The sequence below is a fragment of the Solea senegalensis genome, linkage group LG4, assembly GCF_019176455.1.
Source record: "Solea senegalensis isolate Sse05_10M linkage group LG4, IFAPA_SoseM_1, whole genome shotgun sequence".
Classification (NCBI taxonomy): domain Eukaryota; kingdom Metazoa; phylum Chordata; class Actinopteri; order Pleuronectiformes; family Soleidae; genus Solea; species Solea senegalensis.
The window spans coordinates 16,847,431-16,868,930 of NC_058024.1; the positions used below are offsets into that span (position 1 = coordinate 16,847,431).

The 21,500-nt window shown below is 41.5% G+C and overlaps 1 protein-coding gene across 3 annotated transcripts; it reads left to right on the top strand.

The window, feature by feature from the left end:
- The first annotated feature begins 229 nt into the window (after nt 1–229).
- Nucleotides 230–20,978, top strand: pacsin1b (protein kinase C and casein kinase substrate in neurons 1b). 3 transcript variants are annotated; one of them, XM_044025000.1, is made up of 11 exons: nt 230–348; nt 11,997–12,031; nt 13,329–13,457; nt 16,040–16,196; nt 16,286–16,521; nt 16,622–16,777; nt 17,311–17,486; nt 17,567–17,687; nt 18,040–18,164; nt 18,566–18,762; nt 19,786–20,978. In XM_044025000.1, the coding sequence occupies exons 3-11, from the start codon at nt 13,395–13,397 to the stop codon at nt 19,893–19,895; spliced, it is 1,341 nt and encodes a 446-aa protein (XP_043880935.1). In that variant the 5' UTR covers nt 230–348; nt 11,997–12,031; nt 13,329–13,394; the 3' UTR covers nt 19,896–20,978. The 3 variants fall into 3 exon arrangements, with proteins under 3 accessions (XP_043880935.1, XP_043880934.1, XP_043880933.1); XM_044024999.1 differs by lacking the exon at nt 11,997–12,031; XM_044024998.1 differs by lacking the exons at nt 230–348; nt 11,997–12,031 and adding an exon at nt 7,533–7,641.
- Nucleotides 20,979–21,500: the final 522 nt, after the last annotated feature.

Below are 21,500 nucleotides of genomic sequence, written 5' to 3' on the forward strand. Positions count from 1 at the left end.
TTATACTCTTACTTATTTATTTGTAGGTTGTGGCCACATGAACACAGATATAGTTTGCTACGAGCTCATGAGCAATGTTAAGTTGAGTAGCCCTGATTTAGAGTTTGTTTTCCTCGGATGTAGGCTCACTTGTCTTGTATTTTGAAAGGGCTTTCCGGAAGTCGTGCTTTTCATCCCCTCTAACTTGACCCGATCCATGAAACCATCCCCCACTTGACTGCTGCTGCTCTCAGCTTCACTGAGCGGACACACACACACACACACACACAGAGGGCGACGTCTCTGCTGATGAAAACATGATCACATTTTGAAACAGACATTCAGAAGCTGGATTATAACTGAATTACGGTAAGTTATTCCTGATATGTTACGTTTATGTTGTTGATTGAAGTAGAGCAAATAGACTAAAATCGATTATGATATTCTGGTATCGAACGGTCACAGATGCTGTCGGCGTTCGAGAGCAGGCATTTATCAAACAGTGATGGTGTGTATGAAATTGCATTCAAATAAAGACATTAAAAGATGGTTGTATTGAGAAGAATTGTGCGACATGTATTTAATGCAGTTACATGTTAGAGATGTAAGATATACGTGTGCCACACATCCACGCCGGCTTCATGGCACCACTTACAATAAAAACAATCACGTTTAGTTAGAAATGTCAAAATGCATATGATTCCTTTCCTAAAGAATAGCTTTTAACAAGACTTGCTGCAGAGAATGTTATATGCAGACAGTGAGGAGCAGAGACCCGGGGTGAGGCTGCAGCAGAGGACGGAGAGTAAATAAATAAAAGCTCGTCTGTGAAGGACCAAGCTTGTGTTTCCTCCACACCAGCACATTTTATGTGATTGATTATAATGGATGACCAGGCCAGACCTGACTGACCTCCATGGCTCTGTCCACCGCCACTGATGGACCGTTGTACCTTAAATACAACAGGTGCAGCTGTAATGCATGGGTGGATAATTTGTCTACATCTGTTTCCACTTTCAGGTGTGTTTCCACTTATGTTATCCTGAATCAAACCTAATCCCAACCCTAAGCATGAGCCAGATCTCCCAGAAAACACATTTCTCTTTTGCAAAGTAGCAAGACATGTGAAACATGTCAATGACAATTTGGTGATATATCTTTGTCCTCCCACGATAGTCGATATGCAAGGGTAAATATCAATATCACTCACTCATCTTCTGCCACTTTATCCTCCACATGAGGGTGGCAGGGTGCACTGGAGCCAATCCCAGCAAACACAAGGCCACGTAGAGACAAACACCTACACCTAGAGTCAATTTAGAGTGTCCAATTTGCCTAATCCCAAAATCTGCATGAAAGCAGAAACTATTCACATTTAAGAAGCTGAAAAATCAGAAAGCTTGTTTTAATGATTGAAAAAACACTCATACCAATGAATGGATTACCAAAATAGTTTAGTTATCGCTTAATAATCGCTTAATCGAATAATCGTTGCAGCCATACTGAGAAGTGCTCATTCAGTCTGAGAAAAATGTTATCAGCTTGAAATTGAAGACACATTTACTGCATAATTGACATAAGAGATTTAGAGGCTTGGACATGTTCAGACACTAACTAGCTGCACCATGTCCAGTGTTTAGTCAGGACTATGAACTAAACCAGGATTTCTCTTTTTAATTCTTCCACAAAACAGGCGAGAAGAGCATTACTAAATTGCCAGAATGCTCCTTTAAAGTCTTTCTGTTTGTCATCAGTTTTTGCAACAAACAAATACTTTACATTCCCATTGACTGTCTGCTGACGAAAGATTGTCAACATATCGTAAGGTACAGTGTGTAAAATTTAGCAGCATACTCTATATTGGTGAAGTTGCTCTGCCCTTCCAAGTGTGTTGTAGAAACTGGAAACTGGAAAAACACAGTGGTCCAAAATGGAGGCCTCTGTAGCGCTGACACAGCTCCTGATTTAAACTTACTTACATACATACTTACACTTTACTCACTGGACCTTTAAGAGCAGTTTAGAGATTAATTTTTTTTTTTTTCCCAGAAGAAAAAGTAATCTCTGCCTAAACATGAAATATCTCTTTTATTTAAAAATGTAATTCATCACAGTGTTTAGTAGATTTCTGTGTTGTATTGTTTATGGGATGGCTGGAGTGTATCTGTGTGTCTCTGCCTGTCTAATTGGAATAATTCATGTGACAAATTAGAAACACTCATTTGATTTGCAGCACTCACTTGAACTCCTCCCTTTGTAGGAACAGTGACAGATGCGTTGTCATTGTTAACATAATTAATTAGATTAAAGCCCAAATTCTTTCTTTCTCTATACAAATAAGTATAGACCTGAGCCCAGTATTCCCAATGGGAACAAAGACACCAGTTTGTACTTACAAGACTGGCACGTCACATCTGGTGCTCACTATCCTCTCCTGACATTAGATAATTGAAAGAAAGCAATTATTCTTCTCTTCGAGTCTCTTAGGCCTTTGTGATCCAGGACAGGGCTTCAAATCCAGTCCTGTCCGAGTTTGAATCAATGCAATATTTATTTTAACCTAAACACTCAATTAAATGGTCTGAGTGACATATACAATATGATCTGTGTAGGAAGTGTTCACACACATTTGCCATGCACTTGCTCGTGTAAACAGGAAGCACATTAGCAGTGGTCTACACAGCCTGATTTCAACAACTGGCACCAATAATTGTGTTTTTTGGATCGAGGATGTCTGTTATCAAAACAATCTCTGGTGTGGAATGAATCCTGAGATAGGTTGGGCCATGAAGGATCCGCCCATTGGATCCTATGCTGCTGGGATGGACAGGATGGAAGAACACAATTGGAGGAGCCTGTGAAATGGAACAGCCGAGTCATGGCGCTGTGACACGATCAGCATTCAAATGGGCTCTCCAAAGGAGGCGGGTCATGAGTTGAGACACAGCTATTATCTACTCTACAGATGGTTGCTTAGTTACAGAAAAGGCAATGAAGAAGAAAAAGCTATGGTTAAAAATAAAAACATAGGATTGCTTGGACTGCTGACGAGGCAGAACCATTACATGTAGGTGAAAGCAAAGCTAACCCTTACGTCAGGTCATTGGTCATAGCTGAGTCTTGTGTTCCAGGACTGATCACGTCAGTAGACAATGTGCTTCCTGTTTACACCAGCACACACATGGTGTAAACACATGGCCAATGTATATGAGTCATCATGTGATATGAGTGAATTACCTCTTTGTTTGTCATTTGAAAATCATGGGGTCCACACTGTCTGACTCTGCACTTTGCAGTGAGACGACAGATGCTGAATCAGCAGAATCTAACCTGCAGGCTTTACAGTGCAGATCAGCAGCAAAAAAGGCTTCATGCCAAGTGTCTCTGTTCATTAAATACCTCATGTATCCTGAGCTGAAACTTGCTTCAGGTGCTTCCAGGTCTCTGTCTGATGAAGTCACACAGGGCTCCAGGATACTGAGAAGCCTCACTGTTAAACTGAGCGACAAAAGAAGAAGAAGTGGTCTGGATTGCTGGAATGATAGTTGAGTATTCTGGCGTGTTTCCGCCTAGTGGAGCGGTTCAGTACGGTACATTTTGTTTTTGCGTTTCTATTAGGAATAGTAGCAAAATAATCCAGCCCCAACCGTTCCATTTTTTGGTACCGTTCTCTTGGGGTACCAGAATCACTTGATTTACCTGATGCTGAAAAGTTATTATGGAATTATTGATCAAAAATACCAAATGTATGTTGCCTACCCCAGCTTTAATCAATAATGAAAATGATCATAATGCACCGCTAACATAACCATGAGTAAAAATACCTAAACTATCTGATCTATCTAAACTTTATGATCTTTTGTCTATTTGAATTATATCTCTTGTGTGGCTGCTGGTTGGAATTTCAGTGAATGAAGTGCACTTATAAGTTGTTATGAATCTGCGTCATTTGATGTTTCCACTTTATGAAACTATAATGAATCTGCCCGTATCTCCGGGGCACCTCAGAAAAGCCATCTCACAGCTCAAGTGCAACAACAAGAAGCTATTAAGAAGTGGTTTGCTGCTGCTTCACTTTGCTCCTCTGAGGCTCCGGCATGTCAGATTTATAGTGATGGTGAAGTGTTTCACAACCAAATGAGACGGAAGGAAGAGAGTTTGATGTTGTCGCGGTGCCTCAGTTTGTCAAAGAAGGTTTTATGTGTGCTTTATCGAGCTGAAATGAAGGATTTTCCCTTTTTTCTTCTTTAATCTATTAACAGGCGAGGAATTGATCTGATGAATCGATTGCTAGATCAACTGATAAAGAGATTAGATAGAAAATATATTGTCAGCCTCATGTCGCTCATGTTTTTGATCTAAAATTCACCATTAGAGTTTGACTAGTTGTCACTGATTCAGTGATGTTTGTCTTTATATTTTTCCTGAGCACTTCTTCTTGTCCACAAATGTTTCTTATTTGGTCCATTCAATATTTTGTTCATGAGAAAGCAGGTGAAACATTTCCCAGAACCCAAATCAACCAAAACCACAAATCAAATTCAAATTTATTAGAGCTGCAGCTAACGATTATTTTCATTATTGAACAATCTGTTGATTGTTTTCTCAAATTAATCGATTAATCGGTTGGTCCATAAAATATCAGAAAACCTTAAAAAATGTCGATCAGTGGAAATCTTGTTTTAATCATGAACAAAGCTTCAAGCCGATTCATTATGAAAATAGCTGTTGATTAATTTAGCAATCGATTGATAATAATAGTTTCAGCTCTAAAATGTGTGACAAAATACAATAAAACAACAGTATCAGACCCAAAAAAATGAGAACATTGACATTGACTGAATATATCGAGCCTTTTTAGTTGTCCAGCTAATTAATTAATTGACTTCTTTTGCAGTGATTATATGCAGTTTTTCCTTTGAGTCAATCTCATTTACAACAAGATAAGTTCTCATTCTTAAAAACAATGAAGCTGGTTGTTGTTGTGTGTGTGTGGGGCTTTTAGCAGCTGCGCTGTCTATGAATGAGTCGCTCCATTTGGCCCACTGAGATTCCTGCCCAGTATCAGCTCCCCTCTGTCCTGTCCTCAGAGTGTGTGTGTGCACACAGCTGAACCGGGGACTTCAATAAACACTCTGTCCACACTGCCGTGGAAAAAAAAAAGAGGTTTATTGATTGCAAAATGAATTGGGATGGAGAGCGTGGAAGTACCCCACTCGCCCTGGCATGCTGATTGAATTCTCAGTTTCAACCCTGGAGTCTGTGGAATTGGCTCTACCTGGAGAAATAGATGGTGTTCCACAACAATTTATCAGAGGTAGTTCAAAGTGCTGTGATTATAATATATATTGATGAACATATGGACCAAACAACAGAAATAAGTGGAAAATGTGTGATTTTACACAATCCAGTTGTGTAGTTGTAGTTGTTCTGTTTGAACGAACGTTTTGGTTGCTGTCTTGGACACAAGTTCTTTTCCTCAGAGCAGATAAAAATATAATATATACCAGATGAGGGCTTTTCTGAAGTGCTTTGGATTCTCAAATAGTTCCTTTGTGTCGTAATTGGAGTCATCATTTTCTGTGTTAGATAATAAAAGCAAGGTTTAAAGTGGATGAGTACAAATGAGGATGATGCAGCTAACACAACTTAAAGTGCACAGTTGTCTATTTCAGCTTTGATTAGTTTTCTGTCTGATCAATGCAGCTCTAGTGACATGTGGCTTTTAATATCTTTAATGTCTACGGCTTATTAAATGTGCAGTACAACACGCGTGTTGACCTATTGCATATATTCCATTCCACTGAAAAATTCCATGCTTCCATCAAAGAGAACACATCATCGCCTTCTGTTGATACCGTCCTCCTCCCCCAGATGAAGCATAAATCCAGACCTGCAGGTCTCGTATTGTGTCTGCATAGTTGTCATAAATTAGGTCCTGCAATAATGGGCTACATCACTGGGGTCAAATGGTTATTGGACTTCTGGGAGGATCATGATTAGATGACACACAGATGGCACACGCTGCAGAAATGGACATCTGTTTTACGAGGATAGTTAACATCTATATTTGCAGACTTCATAGGAGAGAGGAAGCAGAGTTTTCTGCTGCCGTGTGAGTTGCCTGTTGAACGATGAACAGAATAGTTTTAGTCATCAGAAGACAGATACTGTCTGCTCTAACTCCTCCCTATTCAAGGCTTCACCTTTGTGTGTTGTTGGAATTCCACTTTCATTTCTGGGGAAAGATGGCATCCTCTTGCTATTACTGATGTTGAGAACACTTTTGATTTTGAATATCTGCTGATTTTGATGCAGATATTTATACCACAGCAATTGTTTCTTAAATATTATCTGAGTTCTTGCTGGTACTACATTTGATGGACTGTGTCTGGCTTCACATTCAGTAAGAAAGTTCAGTTTTTTGTTCAGTTTGTTCTTAAATGTTTGGTCAGTGTTGTCCTGTATGTTGTCCTGTCTGTTGTTCCTATATCACATTCACAAACATGTTACGTAGGCTCACCTCACAAGCAGAGAGAACCGCAGATTGGCGGTACTCTGGCTCCTGGCTAGATTAAAGTCTGCCCCCGCACTAACGGATTTTCTAATATGACTTGATTTTAAAAAAACGTGGGAGACCCCAGACACAACAAACTTTCTAATTGATTTTCAATGTTTTCATCTTGAGAAAGCACAGACTAGAGGATCTAATCAAGACGCAGGACCACACACTTAATGTTTAATCAAACCACGCCAGGCAGGAGATTCCAGGGATTTGGGATCTCACAGAACCTCACGTGATTTAACGTGACTTCAGAATACAAACAGACATGGAGGCGGGCTGTTGTGTCGCCAGTTAATAGCTGTTGTGTGTGTGTACGATGTTTCGTGCTGAGAAACGCAAACAAACTGTGGGTGAAGTCATGGCTGAGAAGACTTGGCTTGTACAAGTTACGGTTCTGAACAAAAGTATGCAACATCTGTTTCCCGGACAACTCACAACTCACGCCCCAATCGGTCGTAAATATCGTACATGTTTAATACTAATGATTTGAAAAAAAAGGCTTGTAATACATTTATTGTCAGAACCTAAGCAAACACAGATCAGTGATCACTGCAATAGACTGCTGCTTTGAATTTCAGTTTAAGAATCTCATTTTTAATGATATAGGTGCAGAGATTGTAGCATCTACAGGACAAATGTTTATAACGTGCACTGTATTACATATTTATAATTCATAAACACTATCCGACTATGAATCCGACCTGAATCTGGTTTGGTCTGTGGACTGGAGATATCAGTCCAATAGTCCAAGTCCATATTGGTGGACCAGTACTAATACTGAGTCAGATGAGTCACATCCCTTGTACTTTTGTAGTTGACAGATACTATTCCGTCTCCACATGTGGCGTCCTTGGCACACACAGTATTTTATGGATCAGTTCTCCACCCTTCCTTACTGCTAGCTAATTATTGATGTGTCAAAGTTCAGTTTTACTGTGTGTGTGTGTGTGTGTGTTCAGAGGAGGTGTGCTAGTCCACAGGATGTCATGGTCACTGGTAAGCAGAGACATTCTGTGGCACTCTTGTCTCAGATGTCAGTTCTCCATAAAGCCGTCAGACGCTGTCAGACTGAGTGGCCGCACAGACAACATTACCAGGTTTTGTAAACCCCTCTGATCTCTAATGGACACATGTGGTCGTGTACTTTTACACTTTCTGCACTTGAATCTGCAACTTTTTTACTATTTTATTTGTTAGCAGATGTTTAAAGTTTGAACTCCGAATGTGTTCAAGTGATATAAGTAGGGCTGCATCATGTAATTGTTTATTTGTGTAATTGTGAATATCCTTTGCTTTCTTTGCTTCTCTACGACAGTAAACTAAATATCTTTGGTTTGTGGTCTACACAAGATCTTTGAGGATGTCGTCACTTTGACGCTTTGGAAAAACCCATCAACATTTATTACAATTTAGTGTCATTTTATGGACAGACTAATCAAAAAAAAACAAAAAAAAACAGACAGATTACTCTTTTTAAGGTCATGGTACCATTTAATTGACGGTATAAATGTATTCACTAAGCAATTTAAGAGGTGAATCCTTGGATAACATGTGAATATTTATTTAGTGGTAAATCGATCGATGTACAGATTAATATTAATGTAAGGATCGTACCAGCTCTTTTTTATATTTGTTTTCTAGCTCTGTTGATGTTGATTGGTTTCCTCGCCTCCAAGTTACTCGTCATCAGTTGGTTGATTGATTTTGCAGTGTGAAGGCTGCTACTGATGAAAACAAAATGTAGGCGTATGTGAGTCTGCTTGTGCCCAGCACTTGTATTATTGATGCAACATGAATATTGTAGAGAAACACGAATGAGTTCCAGTTACTGCTCCGTCTGGCTGCTTTGGATTTGACCCGCCGTTTTGCATGGTACTCTCGTGTCAGCTGTGTGTGTGTTTGGATGAAGTCAGCGTCTTTGTATTTTTGCATATTCTGTGTGGACTCGGCGTGTTCTCCCTGCACACGTGTGTGTGTCTCACAGGAGTTGTTGATCCATTTACTGCCTTTTGTGACTGAAATCCATGTTATGGATTTACATACAAACCTACCAAAGGAAGCAACAGTAGACCAGCAGCTGTCTCGTGGTGTTGCATAATAAAACAGATGTTGTGACTCAGTAGAGTCTTGTCCTGATGCTCTATCATTATTCACATTTTTATTTGCGATTGTTTGTTATTTTGCAGGGCTGGGAGTGTTTATCTCATTTTCATCAGTCCGTGCGTTTACATGCATGATGATAGTCCGATTTTAGTCGGACTAAGACAATAATTTGGTTTTCTTAATGTCGTGTAAATACGCTAGTCCGACTAAAGTCGTGCTAGTCTTAGTCGGACTAACATACATGGACAATGCAAGTCATAGTCTGATTACTCCTGCATGTACACGCTTAGTCGGACTGGAGTCGGACTCAGCATTTCCTCCCTAGTCTTTGACCAGGAAATAGAAGGAGACAACGTATAAACTGCGGTACTGTTGCCAGAGTACAACACAAGAGCCATGCCTGATCATGCTAATTTGTATTAACATGTACAGCAGATACGAAACATACAGAACCACAGCTCGAGCCATTTCACCATCCATCTCGATGTTCACTGTTGATTTCTGTGACGTAAACGTCAACGGGACACTGATTCAATATGCAGTAGCTTATCAAACATACAAGACAACATTACATTTCAAACTAGAAAGAGCCTCTGCCAACACAAGAATTAATACCATTATCACTATCTGCTCCAAATGTTGCCTGTTGATTATCTACATACAACAGATGTTTTTTCATAATGATCGCTGCCTGTTTGTCTTGAAAATTTGAGAGAGAAAATCAGTTTTTGTGCAGACACACTAAAAACACAACCCACACACTGATGTATGGTTTAGTTTGCTGTGCTTGCTTTCAACCATGTGTTGTGCTACTTCACACAAAGGATTTACCTTTACATGATAATATCTGAACTGTTGTTCTGTGCACGTCAGACATTTAGATTTTTCCCATGTGAGTCATCTCGGTCATCTCATCTGTTTACACACCAGTGTACATTATTAATGAATGTGGCTCTATATATAGGACATGAATCTGATGAGGGCAGCAGCAGCAACACAGTTTTTCCTGAGGAAAACAAAAAGTGCAGCACTTGAGTAATGTGACCATTTACTATTAATGTCAATAGTAAAGTTAATTTCTTCAGTTTTAAAGACATTGGCATTAGCATAGACATTATTGTAATAAATATACGATTTGGGGTGGAATAATTTAGTGGGGTTTGGGGTTGTTAGTCTCAGTGTGGCCCCGTGATGGACTGGCAATCGCGCCTATCACCCTATGTCAGCTGAGATTGGTACAGCCCCCCATGACCCTCATGTGGAGGATAAAGCAGTAGAAAATGGATGGATGGTATTTTTATTGAAGTTAAAACTGTAGATCACAATTTAAATATAAACCAATGTCCGTTATGTTTCAATCCACTGTCAAACAAAATGTGAATTTTAGCAGTTTAGCGTGAATGCCTCTTGTCCCCGTCCGTACCTGCCCCTGTATACATTCAAACGCTCCCTCAGTTTGGTCTGATAGTGTTGCTTGACAGAGTCCATTTTCAGATGCAAACAAATGTGATTACATTGTTTCTGTTCACAAAGACCAAACGGAGGCAGAATAATAACATGATCAACTACATATTAACATGACACACGGTACACATACTAAAGATGGAAAACAACATCATTAAAGGAATAGGAAAGTACATTTAAAAAGAACATGGGAGGGTCCGCAGGAGGTTTCCTGGGTACATGTCAAATTTTGACATTATGGACCAACTAACTTCCTTATCTTAGATCTGGAAGACACTGAAACCAAACCAGGTAGATATAGCATAGCAAGACTAGTTCAAGTCTCACTAACAACTTTATGACACCCTGTCTAATTATTAATCACTTTATGGGTGCCCTGTCAACAGCACAGAGCTGCTCTCTGGCACTCTAAGCTATTTCTGAACAGCTCGCCTTTATCTATCCTTGAGTCACCTTCACATTTCATGTGCTCAGCATGGTATGTTGTAATCTCTTATTACTGACCCCGCTGGTCTTTCCTTGAAGCCTGTTGAAGGAATCTGATGTAAATCGAGCCCGTTGTGCTGCTGTATTTGCTCTTTTGTTCTCTGTTTCCCAAGAAAATGTCCCATTTAGCTGTAGCAAGTGAAATTGCATAGTTCCGTGTGTGTGTGTGTGTGTGTGTGTTTTGTCCCTGCTAATCTGATATGTGACGCCACCTGAAAGGTGTTTGAAAAGTTTCCAGAGCCTGCAAATCTAAAGACTGAGCTTTAGTAAATCAATGAGGTCATCTTGGGGACAGTGTGGCAGTATATTTGAGAGGATTTTGTGGCCTCATACCCACTCTGTGATCACTCATTTCAAATGTCAATATAGTTGATCCCTCAGCGGATGATTGAGATCAGAAGATCATGAGAGCAGAGTTGGAGGTAGGAAGTATTTACAACAGAGGCTAAGAAAGACAGTTATAAAAGACACATAATGCTTGCAATTATGCTCTAATTTTGCTGCCTGAATACCTGAATGGTATCTGCTGTATTTATATTTCAAGAGGTGCCTTGACTTTACATTGTTATTCAAACCCTATGACGTTCTGGAAGTCAAAAATAATGTTCCTAGTTCCTAGAAACAGCAAAACTAAAAATGAGCTATATAAGTTAGTTCAACAGAATTCACAACAAAGTCTCACCGTCACTGTACGTCAGGGGCGTGCACATGATTATAGAGGGGCAGGGGCTCAGTCAGAAAAGGGATATGCGCACGCAAATTAATAACAAAGCCGTAATAACGCAGTATGTAGATTAATTAATGTAAAATGATTAAACAAAGTAAACCAGATTCAGATTACTCATTTTCTTGACTCCAAATCGACTTCAGAACCTTTATTGTTGCAGTACTGTTTGTGATCGCTGACATAGTATGTAATAACGTATTGCTCCCTCTCGTGCCTTCACCCCATCCTTGTCTCTGATTGGCTGGAGTCAGCTGGAAGAGAAGAGGTTTTTCATTTCTCTTCACCTGCTCCAACAAAGTCTAGTCACTGAATGGCTCACACATCCACAGCCCAGCATCTCCAGTGCTGCTCATAATGGCCCCCCTCCTCCTTTTCTCCCACTCACCCTTCTCCCCGTCTCCCTGGACTCATGCTCCGCCTGAGCTTTTCAACCAAAGCACCACCGGATTATCCCATATTTCACTGAGAAACCCACACACACACACACACAGTCTGTTTCTGCTGCACAGCGTCGTGAGCTGGAGGATCTCTGATCACACATACTGTAAATGTGACCTGCTCCTCTTCTGCTTGGCGGGCAGACATTATAAATGAACCAGAGGGGAGGTGGGGATGAGAGGGAGAGGAGCGGGGCTGGCTGCTGGAGGAGCTCACATGTCTGTTTTTTCCTAGCTGCAGCTTTAGCCGCTGTTAATGGAGGACTGGGGGTAAGCTTTTGTTTCTGTTTTGGGGGTGTGTGTGTGTGTGTGTGTGTGGGGGGTGTATGTTGTCAGCCTTTGTCTTGCGCTGCTTGACTCTTGCTGTGTTGATGCTGATGTGAGTTGCAGTGGACCCGCCGATTCCCGATGCTCTTGCATGTTTGTGAGGATGTGGATATTTTCGTGGTGGAGGCTGCAGGTTTCTGCTAATGAAAGCAATGAGATTGTGACTAATCCTTTGCTGCTGCTGCATTAGAGTAGGTTTTGTTTACTGTGTCTGTCGACAATGAAATCCTCTGGTTAGTAAACTTTAAATCACAAGTACAGTCAGAATCGTGGAACTGTTGTGCTCAGTAAAAAAGTAGAAGAAGCTCCAGTCAGTGAGGTTGTTTTCCTACACTGGGATCTGCTTCTACTCGAGTCAGGCAAAGGTCTGTCCTGAACAAAAGCCCCCTCTCTGAGTGTTGCTAATGGATTAGCCAAGCATGAAAAACATCTACTTTTCCACCCCACGCTTCACGTATGTTGCATTTTGTTTACCCCAAACCTTTAGAAATTGCCCTCCATTAACTCTGTCATGGATGTATTTTTTATTCAGTCCTCCTCTTCCTCTCCCTTGTTCATTTCATTCTTGCCCTTCATTGTTAAAAAACACTTCATCCTTCGGTCCATGATTGACCCAAATACCCATGCAGCTTCAACCCCTCCCCTTGATCTTCCATCAAAACACATCAGTTCTCTTCCTCTCTCTCTCTCTATTGTTCACATCTGTCTCTCCTCAGACTCCTGCATCAAAACCTTCCTCTAAAAAAACAACAATCTTAATCGTCGGTTTCTAATCCACAATTAGCCCTAAAAAGGTGACTAAATGAAATCATATCTTTTCAGAAATGACCACACAAATCCCAGAAGGATACATGGGATCAGCAATAATCATCACATAACATCACATCAGAGGCTGCCACAGTCTCACCTGTAACGGTCACTTCAAATACACTTATCCTCTGTTGTCACCTGGTGCTTGTCATTCAATTTATCATTTTCTCAGTGTTGTTTTCTCTTCTCTGACTTCTGCTACAAGACTCTGCAACAAGCTTTTCACTCTTGATGAGCAGAATGTAAACATTTTCCAATGAGTTCATAATCAGTTGAGTAATCGTTTTCTTAATCAGTACAAGTTCAATCTTCATTGAACACAAAGTCAACTGCATATATAACCTAATTTCTGAGTTCAGAGGTTGTTTATGCATCACACGTACTGTATCGCTCTGTGTTTACACTCCTCTGTGCTCATCTTATCTTACAGTGTATGAGGAGCGTCACTCTGCTGCAGACCGCTACAGCCTGAAGCCATCCTGCCAAATCCACAACCATGTCTGGAGCCTACGACGAGTCCGCCAGCCAGGAGGAGAGCTGCACAGACAGTTTCTGGGAGGTGAGTCAATCACAGCAGGGTGCACAATTCTGACTGATCAGACCTGCTCTAAGCGCTGACTCTGCAAAGTGACGAGCTCACACTGGAGATCACACGCAGATCTGAGGCCTCATTGATCAGCAGCACAAACATGCCATACTTTAAATGGTGGGGGCATTCAGGCATTGCAGAATTGTTTTGAATTTTCAGTTCAAAGTGGCAGCACGAGCGTCGGCAAATCAAACTGCATTATGCAAATATTCCAGCACAGGCGTAAGCCAGTCAACTCATGTCTATGCATGCAAATCAACTGTTCTCTCTCGGTCAGACAAAGTGCACTAAACAATGGACATAACATCACCATCACTTAAGCAAATTAGCAAATCGTGCTTCCCTGTTAGCCGTCAGACATCAGGCCATCCTGCAGGATTCAAAATAACGCCATTTTGGCAGGAAACTGCATTGTTTAAATCCACAAATATATATACCAGGCAATATCTCTGCTGTTATCATAATCAGCATTTACCAGTATGAATATTTTGTTGAGATTTCTAAGATTACTCCGGATTAGGATTAGGTAAAGGTTATTAGAAAGTTGAAGATGTCGCATTACTGCAGGTCTGGAATAATATCCGGCCATTGTAAGGGTCAGATGTATTCAGCCTACATTGCTTTATCTCTGTGGATTTAAAGTGAGCAGTGAACTCTGGCGGCTTTCGATTTGGCACGCACTAGTAGCTCTGTGTTTTAGGTGTGGGGAATGGTGGGGGAAAGTTTTTTGTTTCACTGTGAATCACTGTGCATATGCATCTGTGACAGTGCCACTGTGCCTGTAGCAGGATCATCAGCTGTTCACTGATCTGTTGCCTCTGTAAAGACAGAGTCTCCTGATCCTGATAGCCACCAATAATAAGTAATGTGTGGAAAAATAACGCACTATTATTATTTAATTCATACCACATACAATGACCTGCTCACACCATGCCCGTGATATTTTAGTGTGTGATTACAGTCTTCACAAACTGTAACTAAGAAAAGGAGAAAATCTTAACAAAATCTGAAGCTGGATGAAAAACAACACAATGAATTAATAATCTATCGAAAAAGATTGTTTTGTCGAAACATAACCAACAACCTTTGCTAGCACGAGCAGTTGTGATGTCATTTGAACAACAAGTTCCCAGAGGTCCCTTCATTATAAATGAGAGTCGGTGCCAGTTACTTATCACTCAGCTGTGTGTTTAGACACAGTGATGGATTTCCTCAGCAATGATCTCACTTCATTTGATACGTTCGGGTTGTGCTTGTTGTTTTTCAATCATCCATTTTCCTCGCCGTGTCTCTTGAGCTTGCGGCGTCCGCTCCCAGCACACAGTCACTACATCTTATTGCATCTCGGCGGAGCTGCTGCAGTGCTGCCTGCTGATCGCTGACTCAGCTGGCTGAAGCACGACGCTCGCGTGCTGGGATATGGCTGCTTTTATTTAGTGCACATTTGAGATTTGATCTATCACTCACTCTGTCACAAAGGTTTGGAGTTAATCCAGTAAACTGGGATTTACTCTGTTTCCCGGCAAAGCTCTCTGTGAGGCTGCTGCTCCTGCGTCTACGGAGAGTTTTTAAGTATATCAAAATAACTCCCTCCCCCCTCCCCCCTCCCTCCCTCTGAATTCCCCTGTGCCATTTCTCACCCGACAGCAGCAGCAGCCGCAGCAGTAGTCGATTCAGTCCAGTCCCTTCACCGCATCATCTGCAGGCTAAGAACAAAGTTGCTCACAGAGGCTACACCTCAAACAATGAATCTAACCTAACAATAGTACTAGACTCTGCCGCAGTCAGTTTTCTCTGTATTATTATAAAAAACACTGAAGTGACCCTTCTGCTCCCCGTCTTCTCTGCACCACCCTCCCCCCACCCATCTCCTACTCTCTGCTCATCTTTCTCGCTCCATCTTTACCCGTCATTACCGCAACACCACACACATACACATAGACACATTATAATTTAAGACCCAGTCGCAAACCTGGGTCTTAAATTATAATAAACTGGATATTGTGGATATTATCAGCATTTGTTGGTGTCTTCTAAGGTTTTATAGATTATACTGTACTTGTTTGATAATGAAAAGTGTCATTAGCAGCACCAGTTATTTTATCTCACTTGAAATAATAATAATAATAATAACATTCTAAAGAAGATGTATACTCACAAATGTGAAGACAGAGAGCAGGTGTTAGTTCAGGTGGAAGTGGATGGAACCTGCTGAGCTAAACTTTGTAAAGTTTAAAACCCACGTACAGCCACCTCCAAAAGGTCATCGTTCATGCAGATTGCAGCCAGGTCTTAGCTTAATGCTAAAATAAGCTAAGCTATGCTCCATGATCTGCACACTGATAAGGGTGTAATATTGATTCTAACTCACAGAATGAGAGCAACTAAATGTCAACGTAGTTCTTCAATACATCACATTGGACGAGTTGTGCTCGGCAAATCAATACCTGACCTGAGGCTGAAACTGTGCAGTGCTCAACGAGAACACACAAGAAAAAAAAAAAGGAATAAAAAATGTTTTTGAGGAAAATGACTCGAGGCCTTTTTTTCAGGTTGGGAACTACAAGCGCACAGTGAAGCGTATAGACGATGGACACCGGCTCTGCAATGACCTGATGAACTGTATCCAGGAGCGTGCCAAAATAGAGAAAGCGTACGCGCAGCAGCTGACTGAGTGGTCGAAGAGATGGAGACAGCTGGTAGACAAAGGTGAGAGGTGTTTGTGGAGTCCGGTGTTTGAGTGTTGTTTTTCGGTGTGGACGCCTAAGTGTTAAACTCACAGCTCACTCTTCCACCAGGGCCTCAGTACGGCACGGTCGAGCGAGCCTGGGTGGCGGTGATGACAGAGGCGGAGAAGGTGAGCGACCTTCACCAGGATGTGAAAAACAGCCTGATGAATGAGGACTTTGAGAAGGTGAAGAACTGGCAGAAAGACTCGTACCACAAACAAATGATGGGAGGATTCAAGGAGACCAAAGAGGCGGACGAGGGCTTCAAAAAGGCTCAGAAACCCTGGGCCAAAAAGCTAAAAGAGGTGAGGGAGCATGTCTCCACGTTAGAACAATAGTGATATTTGTTGTTGTTGTTGTCCCCCCCCCCCAGATTAATTAATTTATATCATTTTTCTCCTGTAGCTTGAAGCTGCAAAAAAGTTGTATCACATGGCCTGCAAAGAGGAGAAGCTGGCCTCCACCAGAGAGGCCAACGGTAAGGCAGAGGCCTCTGTGACCGCCGACCAGCAGAAGAAGCTGCACGAGAAAGTGGAAAAGTGCAAACAGGATTCACAGAAAGTGAGAAAACCAGATGATAAATAAGCTGACTGGCTTTTTTTTTTAAATGTAGAGATTGTCCGGAAAGTTGGGTCATTTTAAGTAGATTGTAATCCATATGTAAAGAAAGCGGCAGGAGTGGGTCAGAAGATATCTCCCAAACATCCAGCATGTAGGAGGCAGGACACTCACGCACATGTTTGCATGTTTGTGTTCTCACATGGGCATTAGAAATCTGAATGAGGGACTGATAGGAAACATTCCCAGAAAATGAGCAAGAATTTGTGTCAAACAAAATCAGCTTTATGAAGGCATTCTTGCTAAAGGAGGCGTTGGATTGTTAATGACTCCCACACCACACCTCCCTCTTTATCTATACACGTCACTACTTCAACATGATCCGTAGTAAAGCGAACTCTGAACTCGTTCGACTGCCTCAGCCTTGACTCTATCTTGGCTTGGAGACACATTTAACATTCAACCTTAATTTTTCCGAACCTTGTTAAGATATTTCATAACCATCGGCATTTATTTGTGCTTATGTTACAAACCAGGCAAAGGAGAAGTATGAGAAGGCTCTGGATGAGCTGAGTAACTGCACCCCTCAGTACATGGAAAACATGGAGCTGGTGTTCAACCAGTGTCAGCAGTTTGAAGAGAAGAGGCTGAGCTTCCTCAGAGAAGTGCTGCTGGATGTCAAACGCCACCTCAACCTCACAGAGAACCAAAGGTCTGCAGCATTTTTTAAAGTAGCTAATGCGCTTTGAATACCCATAATATTTACTGTTCCGTTTGTTTTTTTGTTCACAGTTATGCAACAGTGTACAGAGACCTGGAACGCACCATCACATCGGCCAGTCCACAGGAGGATCTGAAGTTGTTCAACAACATCCATGGCCCCGGCATGCACATGAACTGGCCACAGTTTGAGGTAGAGGAAACCGTAGCATTTGATATAACTGTGATAAATACAACCTGACGACATTGTGCAGTGACTGGAACCTTCTGCTTTATGCACTGTCTAAACATTAATATCACATTGTCCATGTTTGTCAGGAGCAGCGATGATAAAGATAAGACAAATGACATCATGAAGGGTTTTACAGTTATCTTAGACTGTTTTATTGTTGTTCTAAACTGAACCGTGGATAAACCTGCAAAGTCTGTAGAAATGCTGACTTTAGGGAAGCTTGCATAAAGGATTCCGAAAGGATTCACATACAGAGCAATGCCTAGCACTGAAAAGCAGAAATTAAGAATCTAAACAATCTTGTGTTTTGCAGGAGTACAACCCAGACCTTGCCCACAGCATCAGCAAGAAAGAGAAGTTAAAGAAGGGCAATGACGCGATCACGCTGACTCACGTCACAACAGCAGGAGATAATGCTCAAGCCGTGGACCGTGGCAGGTAAAATCCCAGGGCGTTTTGTCGAGATCCCCTCATGAATTTCTGTTTCTTTTCGACTCATGCGCGAGCATAGGTGTCTAAATCCTTTGCAAGCTGTGAACAATATGATATAGAATGTAATATTGATAACTACTCTATATTAGAGTGTAATTTCTTATCTTTGTAACTTTTTATTTTTGTAAATGTTCTCACTATTGCACTGTATTGTTCTTTTTTAATCTTATTTTATTATTATTTTTTTTTATTCTTATTCTTATTTTTATTCTATTCTCTTTTTTCACAACTGAGCTGTGGTGAATGTGTGTTTCCCCCCTGGGGGAGGAATAATGTCAATTCAATTCAATTCAATTCAATATTATGTATGTGATACTGACTAATCTTCTGAAATGTGTTGTCGTCAGTGTCAGCAGCTACGAGAAGAACCAGGCGCTCACAGCCTCCACAGAGTGGTCCGACGAGGACCAGGCGGCCGTGAACTCGGGCAACGACACCAACGGAGGCACGAACCCGTTCGACGAAGATGCCGGCTCGGGCGTGAGAGTGAGAGCGCTGTATGACTATGAAGGACAAGAGCAGGACGAGCTCAGCTTCAGAGCAGGTGAGCCTTACATCTCATGAGAAGTGTTGATCGGAACCAAAAACACATTCACCTTACTGTCATAGGAGTGTGTTTGGTCAGTGACGTGGGTTTCTCACAGCAACGACATACATTTCCCCTCTGGATTCTAAACCATGTTGTTCTCAGTGAACCAGCTCGCCTTCAGTTTAGTTAAGCGGAACCAAGGTTCCACCGCCCTGTGTCATCACCAGCGAGCTTTAGTAAGCATGTCAGTGACATCACGGCAGATCACATAGAGCTTCTGTGAGCTTGTCTTCTGCCTAAATCACAGTCGTTTCCCTCATCATATCCACCTCAATGTTGTCCTTCCTTCTTCCTCTTGTCAACAAGAGTTGTTTTTTTCGAAACCTGGTTCAGGATCCAGAGGTGATCTCTGTACGTGAGAGGTTAAAGGTTAGGCTGTTTGTCAGGGGAGGAGAACGCTAACAGTAGCAACGGACAGGAAGTTAGCATCTGAGTAGGACATGTAGATATGCTAGATTAGAGCCATTGCTTAATTCGCATCTGTAGTCTCCAGTCGAGCTGGAACAATTACTCGATTAATCAATTTGAAGCTTTTTTTTCATGATGAAAACAAGATTTCTGATTGTTTTAGCTTCTTAATGTGAATATGCTCTAGTTTCGTTTGAGTACATCATCATTTCCAGGTTCGACAAACACTGAAGAACATTTTTTTTAAGGTTTTCTGACTTCTTATGGACAGAACAAAATAATCTACAGATACATGGATTATGAAAATAATCATTAGTTGAACAACACAAAATGTGTGATGTAGCAAGGCAAACCAGGAAGTAGAAGGAAGATGACATCGCTGACAGCAGCTTTAATTTGATGAGTCAATCAACAGTTTTTGTTATGAATTGTTTTTGGGTGGTATATGAAAACATTCTGTTGTTGTTCTAACTTCTAGCATAATTTATTAAATTAGTAATCTAATAAAACCTTTAAGTTCCTAAACTCACTCATCGCTGCACATATCTCTCTCCTGTCGTCGATCCAAAGGGGATGAGCTGACGAAGCTGGAGGAGGAGGACGAGCAGGGCTGGTGTAAAGGTCGTCTAGACAACGGCCAGCTGGGACTCTACCCGGCCAATTACGTGGAGCCGATCTAACCATTCCAGCTGTGAACCCTCCGATCATAACTGCACATTGCCAGAGACTCAAAAAGCAGAGCTTTGTCGTCCTCTCGGGCACAAGGAGCTGTCGTCATCACAGACAAGATGTTACTGAACAAAATCACCCCCCAGATACTACAAGCAAAAATATTTTGTTTCTTTTGTGTGAAGCTGTGTTTGAGTTCAGCTGCGACGCTAACATGCCATACGATATATTCTTTCATCCTCATATTGATATGGTATCGTCAGTTGTGCCTGGATAGCGAGAATGAGCCATGGATTATTGTGCATTTCATGTATATATTCTATTCTCTCCTTTTTTTTTCTTTTTTTTTTTTTTTTTACATCTGGATGTTTGTACAGTTGTTTTCTCATTAAATTCAGTGTTTTCCTCCTTTGTAACATATAATTACGTTTAGCCTCACAAGCATAGTTGACATTGTTGGGAAATGTCGCCCTGAGAGTTAGACGAAGATGAAGATACGTACTGCTCTCATTTCTGTGTAATACGTATGAAACCAGAGCCGGGAGCGGGTTAGCGTAGTTTAGCATCAAGCCTGGGAGCAGCAGGGGAAGTCGGTTTTCAGCATCAGAACAAAAATAATAAGCATTTCTCTCAAAATGTTTTCACAGCACACCAATGGATTTTAAAAGAAATGTCCCTCAGCAGAGCGTCTCTTAAAAAAAGAAATACATCCTCTTTGTTTACATTAAAGCTGCGGTCTGTCAGTTTGTAAGTTTCACTATGGGCCAGGTCATGCGCTCTGCGTCTGTGGACGGATATGCGCACAGTTCTGTGTCAGTGTATTATTTCTCAATCTCATCTTCATCTCATTCCCGTAGCCGTGATTTCACACTTTGAGTTCACTCTCTTTTGTATTTCCTTGTATTCTTTGTGTCAGTACCGGCAGATTTCCTCACATAACCTCAGGCAAGTTTCCACGGGTACCGTCTTTGTTAACGAGTCCGAGTATTATATATGCGGAGGAGAAAATCGATTTATTGGCCATGTGCGCCTGACTCCGCCTTCGTAGGTGGCGCTGTATCTCTCTATAAGCTAGTGCGTATTGAATCAGCTTCCTGTTGACCTTTACACCGCAGAAAAACAAAACGGCGTGATGGATGGTGAGATGGATTGTGCTCGGTTTCCGTGTTGTCCAAAGAAAGACGCCACCGCCGTATGAACAGCACTGCAGTTTATATTGTACGTCGTCCTCCTTCGACTTCCGGGTTAAAGACTGGGGAGGAAATGTTGGTGCATTGCACAGAACGCCAAGTCCACTAAAGTCCGACTGAACGTATTCATGCAGGAGTAATCAGACTATGAATCGTATTATCCAGGTGTGTTAGTCCAACTAAGAGTAGCTCGGTTTTAGTCGGACTAACGTGTTTACGTGACATTAATTAAACACAATCATTGTCTTAGTCCGACTAAAATCTGACTTTTAACCTGCAAGTAAACACACTGAGCGAAGTTTGGTGGCACGTTCTCTGCCGTTTTGTGCAGCTTGTTAACTTGAGGCTTTGGTCTCTGATGTGGTGTATCGTGAAGTCTGTGGTCGTGCACTGAAGCAGCACAGCAGGGTGTGTGAGGGTAGAACG

Coding starts and splice junctions, on each gene's coding strand:
- pacsin1b (XM_044025000.1), top strand. CDS start 13,395: ATGTCTGGAGCCTACGACGAGTCCGCCAGCCAGGAGGAGAGCTGCACA. Junction 16,522..16,621: donor GGGCCAAAAAGCTAAAAGAG/GTGAGGGAGCAT, acceptor TTTCTCCTGTAG/CTTGAAGCTGCAAAAAAGTT. Junction 16,778..17,310: donor GCAAACAGGATTCACAGAAA/GTGAGAAAACCA, acceptor GTTACAAACCAG/GCAAAGGAGAAGTATGAGAA.